Source organism: Lampetra fluviatilis, chromosome 26 (assembly GCF_964198595.1).
Source record: "Lampetra fluviatilis chromosome 26, kcLamFluv1.1, whole genome shotgun sequence".
In the NCBI taxonomy this organism is placed as follows: Eukaryota; Metazoa; Chordata; class Hyperoartia; order Petromyzontiformes; family Petromyzontidae; genus Lampetra; species Lampetra fluviatilis.
The window spans coordinates 2,958,210-2,980,586 of NC_136300.1; the positions used below are offsets into that span (position 1 = coordinate 2,958,210).

The following is a 22,377-nucleotide window of genomic DNA, read 5'->3' on the forward strand; positions in this document are numbered from 1 at the left end:
TACGACAATACCATACATCATTTAAATAAAGAGATGTTACGTACGCACGGTGTGCTGATCAGTATTGTTCATGTGGGTCCGTATGTGCATGTGCTCGAGTGGAAAAACAGAGAGTTTCAAGATCATCACTCATCTCAGGTATGATCAGGTGTTTATTTAATAACGTCGGTTATTTATTACCGGTATGCCCAAATAAACCCCAAACTGTACAATACTGTACTGTAATGCCACACACGATATCATTCCATGATGCCGGTGTATGGGTATTGTTTGGTGGGTTAAAGTGGGGGTTAACATCGCTTTGATAGCTATTAGTCACATGACAATTTTTTTCTGGAGGGTCCTGCTACGTTGGCCTATTCCATTGATGAGTGCCTGGCTTCGAGTGGGAGGAAACCTGAGAGAAATCCACACAATACCAGGCGGTATTATAAAACGCTTGTGTTGCGCCCGAAACGTCGTGATTTATTTTATTTTCTACCTACGTGACTTTACCGAAAGAACCAAAGAGTATGGATTCCTGCAGTCACGAAAGCTTCAAATCAAGATAGATTGAATAATTTAATTGCTGTACTGGTCACCGTGCAGTTCAGAATATTCACTTATATGAGAATCAGAATATGTATTTATACTGGAGGAATCCGATAAGCTATGAAGCTCTTTTCACAGATGTCCAGTCGAGGCGGGTTAAAACGTTACAACAAACAATACAAAAACATGATAAAAGTGCAAAGTACAAGAAAGGTGAACAAATCACCCCAAAACACACAAATCAAACGAAATCATCCCCATCCTACCAGACAAATCCCACTGAAATATTAACTTATTTTAAAAAAAGCGACATGGCCACAAATGACAGCTCAAAAAAGTGGTTTATCATTTGGACATTAACAACAGAAAAATTATCTAAATAGTTCAAGCGTAAATACAACGCCTGATATTTTCAGGCAGTCTTACATGCAATTAAAAACCAGGCTCAAAATCTGCTTATCTCCTGAGGTCCGTTCAGATCGAACAAATCCGGGGTGACTTGGTCGTGTGCTGTTTCCATTTCGTAATAGTCTCGAGGTCCCACATTCTTGTCACGTGAGCACTACATTCTGTTTGTGAGGGCTCCTCAATAAAACGACTTGCATTGCCACTAAAACGTCTCTTGTTGGAAAAGTACAGGATGCCTTCTCTTGGCTAATCTCTCGTTGTAGTTTCTGGAGGGTCAAGGACAGCTAACGAATGTCAGGGCCGACGGCTTTACCTCTAATGGAATAAATTGCGCCCATTGACTCCGACCATTCATTTGGAACAAGGTGAGATTAAAAACTTCAGCTCAAAAAAATACAACCCTGTGGCCAAACGCACATTAGGACGGCGCGGGCAACACGACACGGCGGTGGAAGTTTTGTGCGAGAGTGGGAGCCGTGATCGGAAGGTGGCTTTGCTCTGCGAGCTTTAAACTAAAAAATTTCCACAGCTCTGCCGTCTCTGAAGCGTGCGAAGTTACGATTTCTCGGGTCCGTTCCAACGTGTTATCCCCTTCTGATACGAATTTACAGATAAGTCACATTGCACGCGGTTACCGATGCGATCGGCGACTACCGCGTATTGAGCACGGATAATGTTGTTCAGTCCAGAGTGAGAGAGAGAGAGAGAAAACCCCAGGGGCAGTGCCGCAGCAGTTAGCGAATTGCGCAAATAAACCCAGCCACGTTGAGTTTGATTCCCAGCTGCCTCGGCCAATTTAGAATTACAAGTAGGGTGGACATGGATGTTTGGTGTTCGTGCTTTGTTATGACGCAGAGGCTCTCACGACGGCTTCATAATTATGCTTTGTAAACTTTAATAATAATAAATCAAATGTATAATGCGCATTCCACCATTATGATGCCAATGCGCAATGCATAAAAAGCAGGAAACAACAGAACCAGGGAAACCGACCAAAGTCAAGGGGGAAGGCTCCGTTTAAAGAAATGGGGTTTTCAAAGCTGACTTGAATCTATCTACCGACTCCGATTGCCCGATTTCAAGTGGCAAGGCGTTCCATAGTTGGATGCTTCGCTAATTAAAGCCTGATCACCAAAAGAGCGCAAACTAAACCCGGGAGTGCTGAGAATTTCCGTCGTGAGCCAAAACCAGGAGGCAAGCGATATTGGAACCTGCTCGGACCCAATTACACGGGGAGGGACTTAATACAGCAGCGGATTGACAAAGAGCTTTGAAGCATATCTTGAAAAATGTACGATTAAATATGTATATATCCACAAATGGCTTAATTGTATTCTCAATCTAAATCCAGTGTTTGTTTGAAATCCAGCCCGGCATTTTTGTTGGTGCGTGGGCTTTTGCGATTCCCACGGTTAGGTGAGAATAAGGAGTCACTTTAGCTCCAGCACACAGATTTATGCCAAGCGATGCCATTTACAATTACTCGTGTTTGAATGCTCCCACCCACGAGGCTCTGGCTTTAACGCCCCATCGGGCAACGCATACACGCAAATTGTGATGCACGTAACATTACCAAGAAGCCTTCCTTGGCTGGTTCGGCTTGAAAAAAAGAACACACCCTATCGACCTGGCCAAAAGGCGTGGCAGGCCATTCTCTACAAACACGGGTTATGCAACTCCTGTTAAGGCGTTCCAACGCAATCAATGCCATTACATGTTCCCTTAATTATACAGCCAGTGTTTGTTGGATGACTTTCCTCCTAATGCCTGTGCGGGTCGTAAGGCTTATTTAATAATACCAATAAGTACCAATTGATCCAAGATCAATATGTACTTATAATTATTATTGTATTACACTACCTGTGGGAGGAAATAGGAGCACCTGGAGAAAACCCTCGCGTGCGAAAAGGGGCAACGCTCTATCCCCGTATAGATGGACGCAGGTGGAGATTATTCCACGTGCTGAACCGGAATTCACCTGGCTCAGCCAGCAGGTTATGGCACCTCGTCAATGCCCCCACGTGAATGGGGGCTTCGCGAGATGTGTGCGCTCCACCACGCTTGGCCATGGCAGGTCGTTGAAGGTGGAGGGAAAGCGGTAGATGTGGAAGCATGGCTCCTTTATTAAAGACCACGGTGAAGTCACGTAATTGCTGTGAGGGCTACCGCAATGTATGCGTGTATAGTTGTACGTAGGTCGACTCAGCCTCAAATGAGTACCTGATTCGGTGTGTAGGAAATATCAACACTGGGGAGACAAAGGCGGCCCGGCGTGGTGCTGGCCACCCACCCCCTCGTGTGGCGTTCTGGCCTTCATAGGTGCTCGCTAACATCACTTGCCACTAGTTTGTTAAGGCTATACGGGGGATCTTTGTCGTATATGAACCAAAGGGATTTTTTTAATAAAAAGGCATATAAGAGTTCGATGCAATGCTTTCGTAAAACTGAATTTCATCACGAGAAGCAGCATGCAACTGTTGCTGAAGCGGAAAGTTTTCAATCGGTGCGCATTTTCTGAGTGAATAGCCAGTTATGGACTTGCGGATCAGAGATGTGGATACTGGCAAAGGGAATATAAGAAAATATGAAATGTGCCAAACAGAAGAGTAGAGAGATGATATATTCTTGGTTCTTTCGGTAAAGTGACTTTACCGAAAGAACCAAGAATATGAATCCCTGCAGTCACGAAAGCTTTAAATCAAAATTTAAAGATGATATATTCTTGGGTCTTTCGCTAAAGTCATGTAGATAGGTTCAAAGAAAATAATAAAAAAAAACTACGACGTTTCGATCGCAACACAAGCAATCGTCATCAGGAGAAAAAAACGATTGCTTGTGTTGCGATCGAAACGTCGCAGTCTTTTGTTATTTTCTTTGAACCTATCTACGTGACTTTACCGAAAGACCCAGGAATATGGATTCCTGCAGTCACGAAAGCTTTAAGTCGAGATTTCATAGAGAGATGCACGGTTGGAATTAAACCGAGACAGCGGAATAGCGCCAACAGCGTTCATTTATGAAAGTGCTACATTTATAAAAGGAAACATCTCAAAGTGACCAAATGACATATCGGATCAGGAAGCAAATGCAAGTACCGAGATGTCTAGCCGACTCTCACGAGGAAAAAAGATTGTGAGATGGGGCAGAAGACGTCGCGCAAGAAGGTATGATGGCCCACGGATGGAGACCGTTCACCGAACGGCAGCCAACAGAGAAATGAAATCTAGATTTGAAGTTTTCGTGACTGCAGGGATCGATACTCTTTGTTTTTTTCGGTAAAGTAATCATGATTTAATTTGTTTTCTAATTAAATCATGATTTAATTTATTTTATACCTACGTGACTTTACCGAAAGAACCAAAGAGTAACGGATAAATTGCTCCCCGAAATGACCAACCCCCCGCGGAGTAGCGGTGATGATAACGGCTCACACGCCGAAGCAAGATCGACTGCGGAGTTCAAGACCGACGAGTCGGCAGGCGATTGGATTGGACGACGATGAAAATTCCGCTGCAACAAAATTTCCCCCCTTCTTGCAAGGGAGACCTAGGATTTATTTTGATTGCTCCAAAATCTGTGCGGCTTGTTTGTTACGTAGATTTTTTTTCTGTTAATTGCATTAATCTCTCTCCCCCTCCCCCGCCCCAGCTTGGCTGGCTACCTATGGTAATGCATGCCTAACAATGATACATTATTCACGGATGGAAGCGTGCTCATCCGAACAATAATTTATAGGATTCAATTATATTGGAAGGAGAGTGGAAACGTACAATTTCCAGTCTTCTGCAGTTTTTTTATCGCGCAATTTAGTGTTTTCATTATTGTGCTTAAAACCATATATGCAGAAAATCTCATGCGCCGTACGTAGCACGAGGTTTATAGCTCACCGTGAACGGAGTCAAGTCACCTTGCACGCGCTCTATCTCGAGCAGATCTCGGGAGCTAAGCAGGGGTTGCCAGCCTGGTTAGAACTCTTTATTGGGGGACTGCTTGGAGCTACCAGTTTGTCTGTAGGCTTGAGCTGCGAGGCAGCCAGCAGTTAGCAGCGACGGAGCTTTTTAAGAGACCCGTGCGGAGCTTTGAGCGTGGGGTTTTTCCGTGAACTCTTGCTGACCTCGATAGCAGGGGGTTGAGGCAGTGGGTGAGAGGGGCGGTTTGCGTGACCATACTTCACTACAATTGGCTCAGCGCAGGTTGGAGGAGCCGGGCGGTGGTGGCGCACGCCTGTAGCCCGGCACCGCAGAGGCGAGGGTTGGCGGAACGCGCAAATGTTTGCGAGAAACTCCCTTCCCGTGGGCGCCGCGGTAGCACGCCGTGGCTTGCTAGGAAAAGGCAATGCACTAAGTGGACTCATCGCCATCTGTTTCCACCAGTACGGTGGAGTGTATGAAATGTATGTGATGAACTTCTTTCGCACCGTACGTAGCCAGCCGCGATAGGGTGTTATCCAGGTGCGCTCCGTTTTTCCCTCCCACAGGTAAACACTATTTGGCTGAAAACGCCTTGAGATAAAAAAAAAACTCAATGAAGCGGCAGGACCCTCCTGACAAAACGTGTCCTCCGACTCAGTGTGGATCCGCTTGATGAATAATCACGTAATGAACCCTGCCGGGCGAGGAGAAAAACTAACTGAAACTTCAACAATGCGATTATAGTTCGCTCGAACAACCACCACCACCACCACCACCGCCACCGCTGCCACAATCACAACTTGCACAGCCAAACGACAACCACAATATCACTGCAACGACAGCCAAGGTCTAGCTTCGACACGGACAGCTCGGGGAATTGGCATCAACGTTCGGGTGGCAGGGATTTATTTGGTGATAAAGTGGTGAACCTTATGATAGTAGATTGCGCGGTTTTGACAATCTCGTCGGTTGGTGGAGGATTAATGGCAATCATGTTATCATGAATCTAGCACTTGGCCTAAACCGAAAAACAAATCAAGAAGACAGGATTGTGACTCCCGCTAGAAACGGTCACGTAAACTCGAGTACTAGATGTTATACTACCGAGTGTAACTGTAGGAAGTTGGGGCAAGTAGAGTTATAGAAACGTGAAATAAAATTTGAAGACCTTTTCGCAATATTTCTAACAATCGGCAGCTGTATTGCTTTCTAATACATCAGTTTTATCCAATTAGCTTTTTGCCACGCAGATGAACTTAGCCATTGTCACACGCGAGGAATGCAGTGAACAAAGAAAACAAGAGAACCAAGACAAGTATTATCACGGGCAGTTTCTGAAGGTGAAATGTGGCGAGTTAAAAAGGAGAGCAAGATGAGTGTGGAGTGCTTCCGAAAACTGTACTCGGATAGGCTGGTGGACTGCTGCTCTAACAACACGTCACGGGGTCCCTAGTGCGACGCAATTGATGTCCACGTTTGTGATGCATATGTCACCGATTAGCACACACCCATTCGGTGTCTTACAGTGCACGTGCAAGAGACGGGAGAGACAAGAAGCGTGTCTCGTCTTGCTTCCCATGGTAACTGCGAACTGTCAAGAGACACGTTGCGGCCCCTTCTACCCCACGTCACGTGCGTGACTCCCATGGCAATTTTACAGCAGCCCCAAACGCAGCAGAACAACTACCACCACCACCACAACAACAGTCGTATATGAACGATCCGAATTGAATGTTCGATCAAACAGACCAGTGTTCAAGTCCCGCAGGGGCCACTGGCAGCACCTGGTGGCCTTCAGTACGGCCCCTGATGTGTGCCCCCCGACAATACACACATCGTGAAAACACACCCATCATCATTATCGTGCTGCTGTCAAACCCCCAACGGATTCAAATGGTGCGGCGGCCCTCACACACATATGCTGATGTCTTCTTCTCGCCAAAAATGGCCCACCTCTGAAAATTAGTGACGAACATTGAAATAGAATATGTATGCTTCTTCGTCAGCCATGATCTGTCCACTGCTGGATGAAGAGCCTCACTCATCCGTCGCCATCTCTCGCGATTGCAAAGATGCATCCGCCTCCAGCGCACGAGTTGAATTAATCCGCTCCATCTCCTTTTGGGCGTGTCACCCCGCCTCCCCGCTCCTCTTGACAGCCACTCCGTCGTGAAGATCTCGGCCCCCAGCCGTCATCCCTTCCCGTGACGTTTCCTGTCACTTTTCTACAGCAAATACGATCTTCTCCAACGTGCAGCAGTTATCTTTCTGTGCCTTAGTGCGATTGCAAGCGGGAACATCGCGATGGTGGTTTTTATTTCATTTCAATCATGCGCTATGAAGGAGGGCCATCGCACAACATCACCTATTATATATATTTTTTGTTTCCTTTGAAGGAAAAAAAGTGTTGAAAGACGGATGTGTTGAGTTTCATGCTTTTCGGACCACTCTTTTGTTCGGCATTTCCTTTGGGAGATGCCCACGCTTCTGAACGACGTCATCGCGGGTAATGTACACCGATGGCCCCTCCCGACAAGACATGTCCGACGTTTCGCTCCGCACTTTGGGAAGCTTCTTCGTCAACCCTGTGCTTTAAAATAAAAAAAAAACTGAGCCACCGGTTTTGCCGGATGCGGTGTGCCAAAATGAACCTGCTTTAAAAGCCGCGTGTTTGCTTCAACCCGCTCCTCCAAACGATATACCTACGTCAGACAGGTGTGTGTGTGTGGGTGGGGCTGCTGTGGGTTGGTGCGTGTGTGCGTGCGACTATATATGTGCCGGCTCTCAGGTGGATTCTATCCAGTCGCCCGTGGGCAAGCGAGACGTTATTTAAGCAACGACACCAACAGCAACTGCCAGGTAGGAATAATACAATAAAACCTCACGCGGCGCGATGCTTCTGTACGTTTGATGTTTTCAACGCGAACTGTTGGACACGTACCTAGCACCTCTATACACCGGTACTCATAGGCGGAGTTTGACTTCTTCTATATTTAGGGGGGGGGAGGGCAGGATTTTGCTTTGTCCTTCACAGGGATCGCGGGGGCATGTAATGTATTTATTTTACATCTTAATTTTTAACTACTGAAAATAAATGTATAAAGTGGAGTTTGAGTGGGGGGGGCACAGCCCTCTCCGTGCCCCCCCCACCCAAACTCCACCCATGCTAGTACTGTATATAGCTACATATATACACACACCGTGTGTCACCTGTAAAGATTACATTCAGATGTGTATGTATGTACGTTGCACTTCTTTCGCAGCGTACGTAGCCAACCGCGGCAATTATCGTTGGCGCGACGGGGGGAGGGAAACAAAACTCGACGCAAAAATCGGTTTCTAAAGAAATGAGTTTTCAACCTGGGCGATTGAAAAGTGCAATAATAGCTCCAGTGGTGTCCTAACATGGCTCCCTGACAACCACTTCATTGCTGACCGACGGGTGATGGAACGCATGAAAACAATAACGTCACCCGAACGCAGTTCGAGAAGATAAAGTGGTGGTGGTGGTGGCCTTGCTAACACAAATACAACTGTGTCGACGATGACTTTGCTCACCAAAGGGATTATTGGAATTATGCGTTCGAATATTTCGGCAGCCATCGCGAGACCTCCTTGTAATGAATGCTCGCAACGTGTTACACGTCCTTTTGGATGTCACCGTCAGTCCCGTCCCTCCCTGCGCCTCGCGACCGAAACGTTGTATTTAATAATATAGCTAGCAAGGCGTGTGTGTGTATATATATGAAGCCTATATATGAGGCCAAGGAATGGAACGTGTCCCGAGAGCATACAAGACGCTCTTGGCATCTGACAGAGCTGACACGTAGCACAGAGTCGAGTTGATGCTGCTTAATCGAAAGAAAACGATCCCTAAAGTTAGTCGTTATCATCTTTAGCCGTCAAAATGTTCAGCCCGTAGGGCGACTGGGACGCACTCAGGTTAGGGGGCAACCAAAAAATGCTGTCCGCATTTGCTGTAAGGCTAATGTCAAACGCACAAATGCAATGCCCGTGCTAAATGCTTACACGTTTACAATCTCCATCGCCGGTGAACCCAGTTAATAATCAGTCTCCCGTGCAGTATGTGGACGAAGCTGATAGAAAGCTGCCTCGGCCTGCTGCCACCGGTTGGCCAAGGAGACGATGTGCTGATCGTCACGGGATGTGACTGCACCTACAAGAATGCGTCTTGTTACCGGACAGCCACCTGTGTGGGTTGTAGAATTTGAAATGATCTGTAATTTTATCGTATTATGACGTGGCGGGTGTATTTGATGTATGTAGGGTATAGGGGCATGCGATTATTACCAATTAAAGTACAATGCTATATTGTGTAAGAATATATAACCTGCGCGGTGGGGCTATGTAGGACAGATCCACGCGTTAAAGCTTTCGTGACTGCAGGGATTCATCTTCTTGGTTCTTTCGGTAAAGTCACGTAGAATGGAAATAATAAAATAATAAAAATAAAACATACTAAAATAATTCTCACGACGTTTCGGCCACAACGCAAGCAGCCGTCCCCTCAGGTGAAGAACAGGTCTGTCGAGAAGACAGACCTGTGAAGACAGAGTCAGACTCTGTCTTCTCGACAGACCTGTTCTCCACCTGAGGACGGTTGCTTGCGTTGTGGCCGAAACGTCGTGAGAATTATTTTATGTTTTAGTTTTATTATTTTATTATTTCCATTCCACGTGACTTTACCGAAAGAACCAAGAAGAAAAAATCCACGCGTCTAAATTTCGTGTTCCGAACTTTGGGCTGCTCGGTGGCCACGAGTGGGAATCGGCTCGCAAAACTTATCCTTGAATCCATCTGTGCGGAACATTGTGCGTTCGAGGGGCCGTGACGTGCCCTGGCGATTCAGGGTCCGGTTACATTCGGCCGACCTGCTGTAACCTTGCTTCAAAGAGTGGACGTTCTAGATGCCGTGACCCCCCCGTTCTTCGCGTGAATAGGAGGGCCCATCCGTGTGCCAGTGTCACGTTCCGATTAATTATTTGTCGCCAAACTTAAAGAAAAAAATTCCCCGCAAAAATTACCCATTTTGGGTTATACTTGGCAGGACCCTCATGCAAAGTGAGATAAAAAGAGGGCTAATTATGATAATTAATCATAAACTAAATGACAACCTTGGGCAACGTCGAGATTATCAAGTTTCCTCCCACATGCGTATATTGTAGAGGGTGGCCGAGATGTCTTGTGACCCCCCCCCATCCACAATTTAATTCTCCAAAATGTAATGTTTTTTGCATAATGGATGTGAAAACAGAAATAACTAAGCAAAGGGGGGAAAAATATTAGGGGTCAATAAAGTCCACAACAAACAGAACAAGTGGTGTTAGCGAGCACCTATTGACAAGGCCACTGTACAAAGCACGACAGAGTGGTGTGGTCAGAACCACTCCCGGCCGCCTTTGTCTCGCCAGTGTTTTTTTTAATCCCTCCATGCCAGGTACATATTTCAGGCTGAGTCAACCTAGGGGAGCCAGGGACCAGTTCAGATAGTCGTCGCCGGTGCTGGTCGTGAGCGGGAATCGAACCCCGAGGGTGGCCGGGTTCGTAGCGCAGCGCTAACCGCTACACTACCGCTCCCCACACTCACATCACACCACACACACAACACACTCACATCACACACACATGCCACACACACATCACACCACATACACATCACACCACACACTCATCACACTCACACCACACACCACACCCACATCACACTCACACCACCACACACCACACATATGCCACATTCACACACCTCACACACTCACACCACACTCTCACACGCCACACACACACTCACATGCCACACTCACACGCCACACACACACTCACTCACTCCCACGCAGGCCTAAGCCATGACCGCCTTCCGCGGCGTCTGGACCCAAGCCTTCTGGCGCTGCGTGGCCGCCGAGTTCGCGGGCACGGCGCTGTTCCTCATGCTGGCGCTGGGCTCCGCGATGCCGTGGCCCGACACGGCCTCGGACCCCCTTCGCACCGCCCTCGCCTTTGGCCTGAGCCTCGCCGCGTCGGCCCACGCGTTCGGCCACGTGAGCGGCGCGCACCTGAACCCTGCGCTCACGGCGGCGATGGCGTGCATGAGGAAGATCACGCTGGCCAAGGCCGTGGTGTACATGCTCGCGCAGTGCGTGGGCGCCGTCACGGCGGCCGGGCTCGTCTACGCGGTCACCCCGCCCGAGGCACGCGGCGACATGGCGGTCACGCAGGTGGGTCGGGGGGCGGGGTGGTGTGGGTGGGAGGGGCGGGGTGTGTGGGTGGGAAGGAGGGATGGGTGTGTGTGGTGGTGTGGGTGGGGTGTGTGGGGTGGTGGTGGTGTGGGTGGGAGGGGTGGTGTGGGTGGAAGGGAGGGATGGGTGTGTGTGGTGGTGTGGGTGGGAGGGGCGGGGTGTGTGTGGGGTGGTGTGGGTGGGGTGTGTGGGGTGGTGTGGGTGGGAGGGGCGGGGCGTGTGGGGTGGTGGTGTGGGTGGGAGGGACGGGGTGTGGGGTGGTGTGTGAGGGAGGGAGGGAGGGGTGTGTGTGGTGGTGGTGGTGTGAGTGGGAGGGGCGAGGTGTGTGTGGGGTGGTGGTGTGGGTGGGAGGGGCGGGGTGTGTGTGGGGTGGTGGTGTGGGTGGGAGGTGCGGGGGGGTTTGGGGTGGTGGTGTGGGTCGGGGAGCGGTGGGAGATGGGATTGGATATTTTCTATGGGACCTAAAAGAGTCAACAGAGCGGCTTACATCGTTTGGAAATCCATAGCAGCAAACAAATCAAAAATTCCATCCATCCGTGAATGAAACAATAAGAATAGAGAGTGCACATGAGAGTGAGTGGTTGGGAAAAGTGAAAAGAAAGTGAGGATTGCGTGCCCAATCAGTCCGTCATTCATCTATTGAGGCAAGTGGGCAAGTACGGACCCGATCTTGCCTGTGAAGCTAGTCGCCACAATTTTTTTTTCAAGTGACATTTAGTTTGTATCGTCCCATGGGACTTGTGGAGGAATGATTTCTCTGTAGCTTCTTCAAGCTCTCAGGCGGCATGCAGACTTTGCCGACGACTTGGAAATTATCTCGCGCAATGCAAATTCCGAAATAAGTTTGATCCATGTTGTAAGTGTAATTATCATTGGATCACCTTCACTTCATTTCTATGCAAAGTGATGGCAGCCATCATTAACAATCGGCTCTTCAATCACTCTGAGTTCTTATACTTTGTTTCGTGAATATCAGGATGGGCTATGTGGCCCCTTAGCTCCTGCAAGCCAATCTAACATCTTCAACCATCAACTCTGGCATCCCGCAAGGATATGTTTCATCCACAATATTACTTCTTCATGCCTTATTGTCTTCCACTCACGATCTGATCCACTCATTTGCAGATATCAGTACACTCCAAGCATCATATTTGTTTAACTAACAAGCTGAGAGTTGTCGACACTTTGCTGCCTAACGCACAGATTCTTCACTGTCAATCCCCACCGACCTGAAGACAAGTCTCGATTTGGTTACAAAAACCTGAGCATGTTGAACAACAACAACAAAACACCCAATCAGTAACAATATCACGGAAGACTGTCAATTGCACAGTTCCTGCTACCGTTTAACAGTGAACATGCTTATCCGTAGTAAAACGATTAATATGCTTGGCACAAAATCTCTCCGCACCCGTTGTGGACCGGCTATGTGACTAATCTGGCCTTAGGGGCTGCGCTCAGCAGCCGTGGCTTAAACAACAGCAAACAAGTGATGGTACTGTTTAATTTAAAGCTCCTGGAAAACATTGGCCCAAATGGCACAACGGCGCTGGAGGACTAAATTAAGAGCTGGGCTATCTGACTGATGTGTTCGAGTACTGTAATCGATTACTCTGCAGATTGTCGGTTCGATTACTCTCACGACTTGTGCCGGTGGACGGGAGGTGACGGGCAGGGGGCATGGAGAGGTCATCGGCACAGTCAGCCGTGTCGCGCTGGGTGTGGCTTGTGGGGGGTTTCCCTCCTTCTGGAGGCCAGATGTGTGTGGCGACCACCAAATTTTAAAGAGGCCCAGAGTAGTCGACCACCAAAGAATACATTACAACTAATATGGGGTTTCCCCCTTTTTTCTGGCAACAAAAATGACACCTTTTGCAAGGAATTATGTTTACATTAACCACAATACTTGCAGTCAAATGCAAACAAAAAACAATACTCTGATAATTTATGCATTGTCCTTGAAACTGATTGGTCCACACCAGAGATAGCTTTCTTTAGAGCCTAGTCTCATATGGTGTTCGATAAATTACAACTTTAGTCAATCATTTTAACTATAGACTCCAGTTTATTCATTTGTGGTAACGCGAGCCTTGTATAGTTTAAATACAAAATTTCCTACAACACAGCACGTGATTTCTATTTTAAACATATTTTTTTTACGATTTTTCTGATTCATCTTTTTTTTACGAGGCCAAAAAACTATTGGCGCGTGCAGCGTTGGGATTTTCATTCGTCCCCGCACGTTAGATTCCCTTCTTCCACGTCGCCCTTGTAAAAGAGCAATGCCTGTCCGAGCCCACGCTTTATTTAAGCGCGTGATTGATTGCATCGTTCGTTGACAGCTCCAGTTACTTTGTCTCCTTACGGGTTGCCATGAATCCGTATACATCTTAATGGGATTTGAGACACGTTCTTGTGAACAGTGTCATTGAATGGCTTTTACTCTTACGTAACCGGGCTCGGTAAAATTCAATGTTCACCTTTATCTAACCAGGTCCGGCCGATGCCCTTTATTCAATCAGCTCTAAACGCAACCAGATTTACTTTGATTTATCATCATTTAAGCCGACGAGATGGTGCAGCGTCACCGGCGTTCGATCACCAGTGGTGTCTAACGCCAGCGGCGATTTACACCCAACGCTGCCCCCCCCAAACTTTTTCTCGCCTGCACTGATCAACCGCGATGAAGTATAAACAAACTACTCCCGTGACTGAGGAAGCATGGGTCGGCCTTCATTCGGCAGTGAATTGAGAAAGGGGTGTTCATGTTTTATGATTATTATACACTAGGCAAGAGGCCAGGGAAGATTTCATTATTGCCCACTTATATGTATATAAACTCGGCACATGCATCAATAACTGAGGGATCTCTCTGCTAAGAAGAAACGCCTTTTCGTGGAAAGGCCCCGATTGTGTATATTGTTTTGTCCTTTATAGTTTGGGCGTTGTTATTGATTATCGCGTTTTCGTTATCTCTGCCTGTGCACCACTGCCAACGCAGTATCACAAGCAGTGGTTAGTGATGTGCAGGGTTTAGTTAGCAATTTACCAAACGCCCGTCTATTGAGCGGTGCTCGGGACAAACATCTGACAGAGACGGTCCAGTTCACCAGCATTGGTTCGAAGAAGCGGCTGACTGCTGATGAGACAATGGATGTCAGAATCAGTACAGAGTCTTAAACCAATGCTGCTCAAATTATATACTCTCAGAATGCCGTGCGGGATGTGTAAAACAATACTTTTATTTATGCGAAGGAGTCGCCATTGCTGATTTATTAGTGTATCATTTGAGATCATTGTAATGAAGCATAACAGCCTGGAGTCTAAACCAAGCCTTCCTTGCCCAAGACGCGTTCCATTGGCGTGTTTGATCTGTGCAGGACTGTACAACACAGCTTGAGAATGTGGTTGTACTTTGCATAGCTTGCCTACAATACCGTACGAGCCAGCAACCACTGAACTGTATTCTAGGGAGAGTATCCCCTGACCAAGTCACCTGGAACAATCCCATCAGATCCTGTCACATTATTACCCAGGTTGAGCCTGGGTAATGATTTGATGGGTCCACCTTTGTGGACAAACAACAACGTCAGAACGTTAGTCAATAACACTGTGGCCTTGAAGGTAACATATTTCATAAAGAGGCTACAATGACCCTTCTTCATATCACGTAAAAAAAATTTGTATTGTGCTATAAAGAAGGCCCATTGGCTGAAACGCCACCTATTATATATATGGTTTTCTTTTTAAGAGCACGGTGTTATTGACGAATGTGTAGAGTTTAATGTTACTCGTGCCTGCGCACCAGTGCCAACGCAGAAATCGCCAAATAATACCGTTGACAACCAGGTTGTTACAGGCTGTGGGCCTACGAGGTGGGCTGTAGAGCGCTAAATTCCTCTTGATATGCAAATTCCTTTGTCAAGGCGCTCTTCCCCCTCCAACCCAGCTTAAATATACGCTGCCAAGCCTGGTGGTGTTTCATTCAGACGCTGTCTTTCCGACAGACCTGTTCTACACCTGAGGACGGCTGCTTGCGTTGTGGCCGAAACGTCGTGAGAATTATTTTATTGTTTTATTTTTATTATTTTATTATTTCCCTTCTACGTGACTTTACCGAAAGAACCAAGAAGAAGAAAAATCCATTGTTTTACAATTAAGTCGGGTCGATATTCTTTATAGGGTAACAGATTCGACTGTGCTGTTCTTGTGTGGGCAAATTCAGCTTTCAATTTTTTTGGTTTAACTTCAAGATCATTAGAATTGATATCAGTCGCCCGGTGTGTGGGAGTGTGTGTCAGCGTAGGTGCCACCATGGGTGCCACGCTGCGCTACGAACCCGGAGACCCGAGTTCGATTACCGCTCACGGCCAACGCCAGTGACGATTATTTGAACGGGTCCTGGGCCTCCCCTTGGTCGACTCGGCCTCAAATGAGCACCCGGTGTGGTGTGTGAACATCGCCACTGGGGAGAAAAAGGCGGCCGCGTGTGGTGCCTTCATAGGTGCTCGCTAACAGCACTTACCCCAAGAGTCTGTTCAGACTATACGGGGCATCTTGTCTTGGTCTTGCCACGGTGGCGAGATGTTAACTACCTCGCCTGGTATGCAGGAGGTCGTAGGTTTTATGCCGACCCTGACTCCTGTATATTTGGAGTTGCATGTTCTCCCCGTGGTCGCGTGGATTTTTCTCCGAGTCCTCCGGTTTTTCCCTCCACATTTATAAACAAGCGTTTAGAGTATTTGGCTGCTTTAAATTTCCACGTGATAATCCACTTCGTTGAGCTACCATTTGTGGCCAGGTCGCTTCTGAAAAAGAGCTGTGTCGCTCAGTGGGCCTTACCTGGTCAAATAATAACATAGTTTAGTGTTAGATGAAGGCATTTGGTTCTACCGCTTGCAGCGTGGTGCTACACGGTCGACAGAGGATAGTGCTGACAAATCTACTGTTGTACAGTACCATGCTCCAGCAACTATGCTCCCCACCTACCAGCCGGCACGGTGAGATCCGATCAGTAAAGCGGTGAAGTATGGTCATGTAGCCCCCCATCACCCGCACTGCGTTGGACGGTCCCTCGCTACAACAGCAATGGATTTACAAAAGTTTCCTGTACATGTAGGGTGAGGCAGGGCTATCGTGTATATATGTGTGTGTGACAGAGCAAAGAGGTTTACGTTGGAGGCAAAACTAAAAAACGGCCACTTGGAATGTTGCTTTGCAGGTTGACCACCAACATTGCATCCTGCTGGAACACGCACTCCCCCACTGCCTGCCTCGCAGCACCATTGCACCCCAAATGCCAAAGATGTAACTGCATGTCGGCACACACACAACAACTCCTTCCATGACAACCTGCAAATACAAAGATCCCCCCCCCTATAGCCTTAACAGACCGTTGGGACAAGTGCTGTTAGCGAGCGCCTATTGAGGCCGCTGTGGAAAACGAGGGGGTGGGTGTAGCAAGCAACATGCCCGGCCGCCTTTGTCTCCCCAGTGCTGACGTTTGCAAGCTGAGGCCCAGCACCGGTTCAGGATGTTCGCCACTGTTATTCGGTCGTCGCGAGCCGGGAATCGAACGCCGTTCCCAGCGTGGCGAGCTGGCGACTGCTGTGCCACCGCACACGCACACGCACACGCGCACCATCCCAACTCACACACGCGTGTCCCCCTTCCCCCCCCCAAGCTGCACAAGTCTCTGTCTGCGGGCCACGGTCTGCTCATCGAGATGATGATCACCTTCTTCCTGTCCTTCACCGTCTTCTCCACGTGCGACCCCAACCGACCCGAGCCGCGCATCCCAGGCTCCGTCGCCGTCGGGGTGGCGGTGATGGCGGGCCACCTGTTCGCGGTAAGCGACGTCCCGCTAATTAAAAAAACATAGAAAATATTTTGTTTTATTTTACAAAGGAGCTTTTCAGAAGCGGGCCCATCGAAGTGGGTTGGCACAAGAGATTGGCGCCAGAAAGATGTGGCACTAATTTAGCGTATTGGCACGAGACAGAGGAAAGTTGAAACAAATTACGAAATGTGCAGTGGACACCTTCTGGCTGTCTGCCCATGGATCGTGATGATGATGATGATGACTCTGGGTGTTTTGATTTAGCATGCTGACCGACGAAAGAGGTGCTCACGGCTATTGCCAGTGTCTTTTGCATGGAGGTGGTGTGAAACCGGCAATTGGTCAAGGGGGGTCAGGGTCTCTGCGGAAATGCGCCGAGAAGTTGCCACTTGGAAATGGTCCCGTGCCGCCGTTGAAAATTTGAAATTTGTGGACGATGAGGTTTTTCGGTGGCGCTTGCATACAGGGCTGGAACGGTGGCGTGCAACGCTTAGTGCATCCAGTTACGTGAGAGAAACGTTCGCGCAATGTACGCACGTAATCGATGCTCACAATCATAATTGCAATACATTGCTGCTGATCAAATCGATCGATAGTTGCGTTGCACGGTGAAAGTATAAACGCAATTAAACTCCGTCCGCCGAGCGGGAAAAGAAAAGTAAGAAGTGTTTGACAATTTCCAGTTTTTCAACATCGCTAACGGACCGGTCTAAATCCATTCAAGGCGATTACAATTTCACTTGGCCGCCTGCTCAATTGGACTCAAGTTCATTTAGCCGCGTGTCGCTTACGGAGCCGGCGGAAGGGAGGGCTCTGCCGATGCCTCCCCCCTCGCCCCTCTCGGCGAGCGCCGAATGGAGAGCCCCGGCACTTAATTTCCCGTGCGATCGCAGCATCACGTCTCGTCCTAGTAACCGACCCGCTCGATTTTGCCCTTTATCTGCCAAGCGGCCACTGGTAATCTCCCTTCCTTCGACTCCTCCGCGGTTCATCCCACCTCCCCCTCAAATCCCCCTACCCCCCCATCCACCTTCCTCGTCCTACTCCCCACACCGCCCCTTTAACTCGCCATCCTTTCCCAATCACCCCCCCCCACGCCTCATCCCCCCGCACCACGTGTGAATCTAAACGAGGTGTCATATAGGAGCACCCAGCATGGGGCTTTATGATTTTTTTGTTCTTTAAACACGAAAATCGTCGTCCTCTCTCACACGCATTTTTTCCTTTTAAATCCCATTTGTGCCAACGGGAGTGGTGTCACGAGACGTAGCATCAGTCTGGAATCGCTCGGGAGAGCGGCGCTTCGCCCCCTGTCAGAGAGCCGTCACAGTGCGCGCGTCAAGCCACGTGTCTTAAGAACCGCGTGGTTTTATTCTTGCTTCGAACACGACCCCCTGAAGCCACAAGAGGCCGCTACGTATCGGTGAATCGGCAGAGATGTGGCGGGCGTCCGAGCGCGGTGGGGGGGTGGAGGCGTGGATCGTTACACCCACAATTGTTGTAATTGTTATGATAATAAGGCTACGGCCCACGGCCACACTTTGAAATGTCCCGCAAACCGATATTTATCTGTCACCGAGAGCGTCGCAGCTGCTCTGATCGGGCACTCGAGGGGAATCATCTGGGGCCGGCAGCACGCCCAGTGTCCCCCTAATTCCCATTCGCGCTGAGTCACCTGTTGACCTTCAAGTGTTTCTCGGCCGCACACACACAGCGAAATAGCGTACAGTCCTCACGCGATTCAAGTTTCCGTGGTGGCTCTTGCGCGCCTGTAAACCGGCACTGCGCGGGCGAGGGTTGGTGGATTACGCAAGTGTTTTGCGGAGCTCCCCGTGGGTGTCGAGGGGCCATGCAATGGCGTGTCAGGAGAAGGAGGTACGGCAGAGAGCAGACCGATCTTCTCCTACAACTCCCTTCCCATGGGTCTCGAGCAAACATACCATGGCTCGCCAGGAGAAGGCGGTACGGCAAAGCGTGGACTAATATCATCCCTCCTTTCCGTATGGGATAGGGTATTGCTCCTCTCACGTGCATGACTTTTCTCCTGATGCTCTGGTTCCCTCCCCACCCCCCCCCCCCCCCCAATCTGCATAATCACTCAATAACTGGCTGAAAATATCTTAATTGGAAAATTTGTGACCGCGAGATGCAATTTGTATGAACGACGACGACGCCACACGGCATACAACGAGAGCACTGCCTGAAAACGTTGTGAATCTTTACCGCCAACTAGCGCGTGGCCCCCCGCCAAATGGTGTATGCAAATTCTATTCGGCCATCTTTAATGATATTACATGGCGAGGCGAGGAGTTCTCGAAAGGCATGCCATGCCGACCGGTACGTCGATGGATCAGAGTATTTATTCGTACTGGAGGAATCCGATGAGCTATAAAGATCTATTTTCACAGTTGTCTGGGAGGGGCGGGTCAGAATGTTACACAACAATGAGAACAAAAACACGATAGGAGTGCAAAGCATAAGAAAGGTAAAGAAATCACTTAAAATATATACAAATACAGCTACTTTTTATCTTTCCAGGTAAAGCCCACACTTATTTTTCAGAAGCGACCTGACCATGAATGATAGCTCAACGAAGTGGCTTATCAAGTGGAAATTAATAGCAGCCAAATCCTCCAAACGCATGTTTTTAAATGTGGAGGGAAAAAACTGGAGGACCCGGAGAAAAATCCACGTGACCGAGGGGGCGTCAGGGTCTGGATCTAAACCACGATCTCCTGTACACCAGGCGAGGTGGTTAACATCTCGCCACCGTGGCACCCTTAGCCTCACACCATCACTCAAAAAGGGCATAGTGCTCGCTTGTAAAACTGGAAAATCAAGCGATCTGAAAACAGTTCTGCACTCAACGTTAAGCGACGGTTGCAAATAAACTCGAATTTCGAAAAAGCAATTGTCAAATTCCATTCGTGAGAACGAGCGTGCACTCCCACTTAAGCTCCGCGGATTGAGTGATTTGGTCAGTTTGTGCCTATTATTTAACACATCGGGAGCCTGTCGAGATTTATTGTCTCCTCGGCAGAAAATACCTCGTTCCCCGTGGCCGTGTGTAACGAAGCCATCTGAGGCACGCGCAGCAAGAGGCTTGCCGTGTTGGAGAGTGGCTGGCGACAGAGTCGCCCTGGGAATGTTTTCGCCCGGCAGTGGTTAGAGAATGACGGCGGCCAACAGCGTTCCGAGGCGGATGCGTCGTCCGCCTCGATTTTGAGCGCTCCCAACATTGAGTGCTCTCCTACACAAATTGTGGGGCGCCGCAGTGGCGAGATGTTAACTGCCTCGCCTGCTATGCAGGAGTTCGTGGGTTCGTTCCCGACCCTGGAGTTTGCGTGGTCTCCCCATTGCCACGTGTATTTTTTCTCCGGGTCATCCGGTTTTTCCCTCTACATTTAGAATTGACATGCATTCCGAGTGTTTGGGTGCTGTAAATTTCCACGTGCTAAGCCACTTCGTTGAGCTGTCATTTGTGGCCAGGCTGCTTCTGAAAATGAGCTATATAGCTCAGTGGGCCTTACCTCAGTGTAGTTGGACTGCCTGGACACTCAATAGCTGCACGAATTATAACGAACTCCCCCCCATAACCCCCTGACACCATTCTACCACCCACCCCCCCCCCCGTTTCTGCTCCCCTCTCCTCCGCCAACCACATCTATCGCGCAGATCCCGTACACGGGCGCCAGCATGAACCCTGCGCGCTCGCTGGGACCCGCGATCGTGTCGGCCAACTGGGACCATCACTGGGTACGTCCGCACCCGTCTACTCAAGGCCCACGTGCTCCCACCCTCCCCTCCCCCCGTGACCCCCTCCCCCTCGTGCGCCCACCCACACAGAGGAGCCATGAGCAGTATCGGTGTGATCTCTGGTGGGGAAAAGGTGCTACAGTTTTGAGAGACATTTTAGCGTTTCTTTTTTTTACACTCGGCTCTTGGGTGTCTGCGGGCCATAACGACAATGTGCTTTGATAATTGTTTTTTTAACCCTTTTTTATGGCAACAAAACTGACACCTTTTTTACAAGGAGTCATGTTTGCATTGACCACAATACCTGCAGTCGGAATGCAAACAAAAAACATAACTCTGATAATGTATGCACTGTCCTTGAAATTGATTGGTCCGCACCCGAGACAGCTTTCCTTAGAGCCTAGTCTCACATGGTGTTGGACCAGATGACGCCATTAGGCGCACCCTCAAAAACGCATTGCTAGATCCCACCCATCAGTCACATCACACAGGGATCACTCTCTGTAGCCCAACACGTCAAAAAGGATGGAAAACCCTCCCACCCCCCACCCCCCGTCGTCAACTGAGCGTAGCCAAATTCCAGCCAAATTTCCGGCATAAATCAGGGCCCTGACAATGTGACGGTGGCTGGATGAGCCATTCCCTTCAATTGCACATTTTCGGGCCCTATAGATCGCCAGTTTCGCATTGTTTGCGATGACGTTCACCAATCCCTAATATCTTCGGTCTCTGCATTCCCTCCCTCCCCGGCGCAGCTCTACTGGATTGGCCCAATGCTCGGCGCCGTGCTGGCCGGCGCCGCCTACGAGTACCTGCTGTGCCCCGACCCCGAGATAAAGCGCCGCCTCAAGGAGGCCTTCTCCCGAGCCTCTCCCGCCCGCCAGCACTCGCAGGGCGCCAAGTACGTGGAGATGGAGGAGGCGGGCGGTGGGCGCGAAGACGGCAACCTGGTGTTCAAGCCCGGCTCGTCGCACCTCGCCGAACGCCCCGAGTCGAAGCCCAACAACAACAACGGCGGCGTCGGTGGCGGCGGCGGCGTCGGCGGCGGCGCCAGCCACAACCACGGCAACGTGGCTGGTGACCTGGGATCGTCCAGCGCATGACTACGCGGCCCTGCCGAGCGCGGGTACAGGGCCATCGTGCAAGAGCTGCAAGCTCGCTTTGCGGCGATCAGAGAGACCACCGTGTGAGAGGTGGCATTTGTCACTTTTTTTCCCGAGCGGGCGTTCTCGAGACTTCTGAACCTTCCACAAAAAAAAATATAAAAAAATATATAAAAGTGATTTCTTGCCCAAACGAGCGTCCAGGACGGCGCTCGTCTGTTTACAGCCCTGAGGCAGTGGTGGAAATTCCATATTCCTATGGCGGGGGAGGGCGAGTCTACGCATAGGACGACCACTGTTGACTTCATCACAAAGTGGTACTGATTGTATCTACCCCAGAGGGATGATGGGCTGAGTCAACCTCCCACCCCCCCCCCCCAACCAGGATTTGAACTCGCAAACTTCCGATTGCGAGCCGATCTCACTGCCGCTGTTCTACCTGCCCCAGCTCGCCACACGCAACCTAAACGCCGATCACGATTATCAATAACGCTGCGATATTGCCAGGCCAAATTCAATTTGAAATTTGTCATCTTTTTTTTTTTTTTTAAAGCGTAAACCTGCGTCGACTC

At 49.2% G+C, this 22,377-nt stretch overlaps 1 protein-coding gene across 1 annotated transcript; it reads left to right on the forward strand.

The window, feature by feature from the left end:
* Positions 1 to 7,651: 7,651 nt before the first annotated feature.
* On the forward strand, positions 7,652 to 22,042 carry AQP4 (aquaporin 4). Its single transcript, XM_078868929.1, has 5 exons — positions 7,652 to 7,709; positions 10,709 to 11,086; positions 16,791 to 16,955; positions 20,622 to 20,702; positions 21,458 to 22,042. The coding sequence occupies exons 2-5, from the start codon at positions 10,718 to 10,720 to the stop codon at positions 21,803 to 21,805; spliced, it is 963 nt and encodes a 320-aa protein (XP_078725055.1). The 5' UTR covers positions 7,652 to 7,709; positions 10,709 to 10,717; the 3' UTR covers positions 21,806 to 22,042.
* Positions 22,043 to 22,377: the final 335 nt, after the last annotated feature.

Excerpts from the sequence above, each read along its gene's own strand:
- AQP4 (XM_078868929.1), top strand. The coding sequence starts at position 10,718 with ATGACCGCCTTCCGCGGCGTCTGGACCCAAGCCTTCTGGCGCTGCGTG. Across the intron at positions 11,087-16,790 it reads GCGACATGGCGGTCACGCAG|CTGCACAAGTCTCTGTCTGC; the intron begins GTGGGTCGGGGG and ends CCCCCCCCCAAG. Across the intron at positions 16,956-20,621 it reads TGGCGGGCCACCTGTTCGCG|ATCCCGTACACGGGCGCCAG; the intron begins GTAAGCGACGTC and ends TCTATCGCGCAG.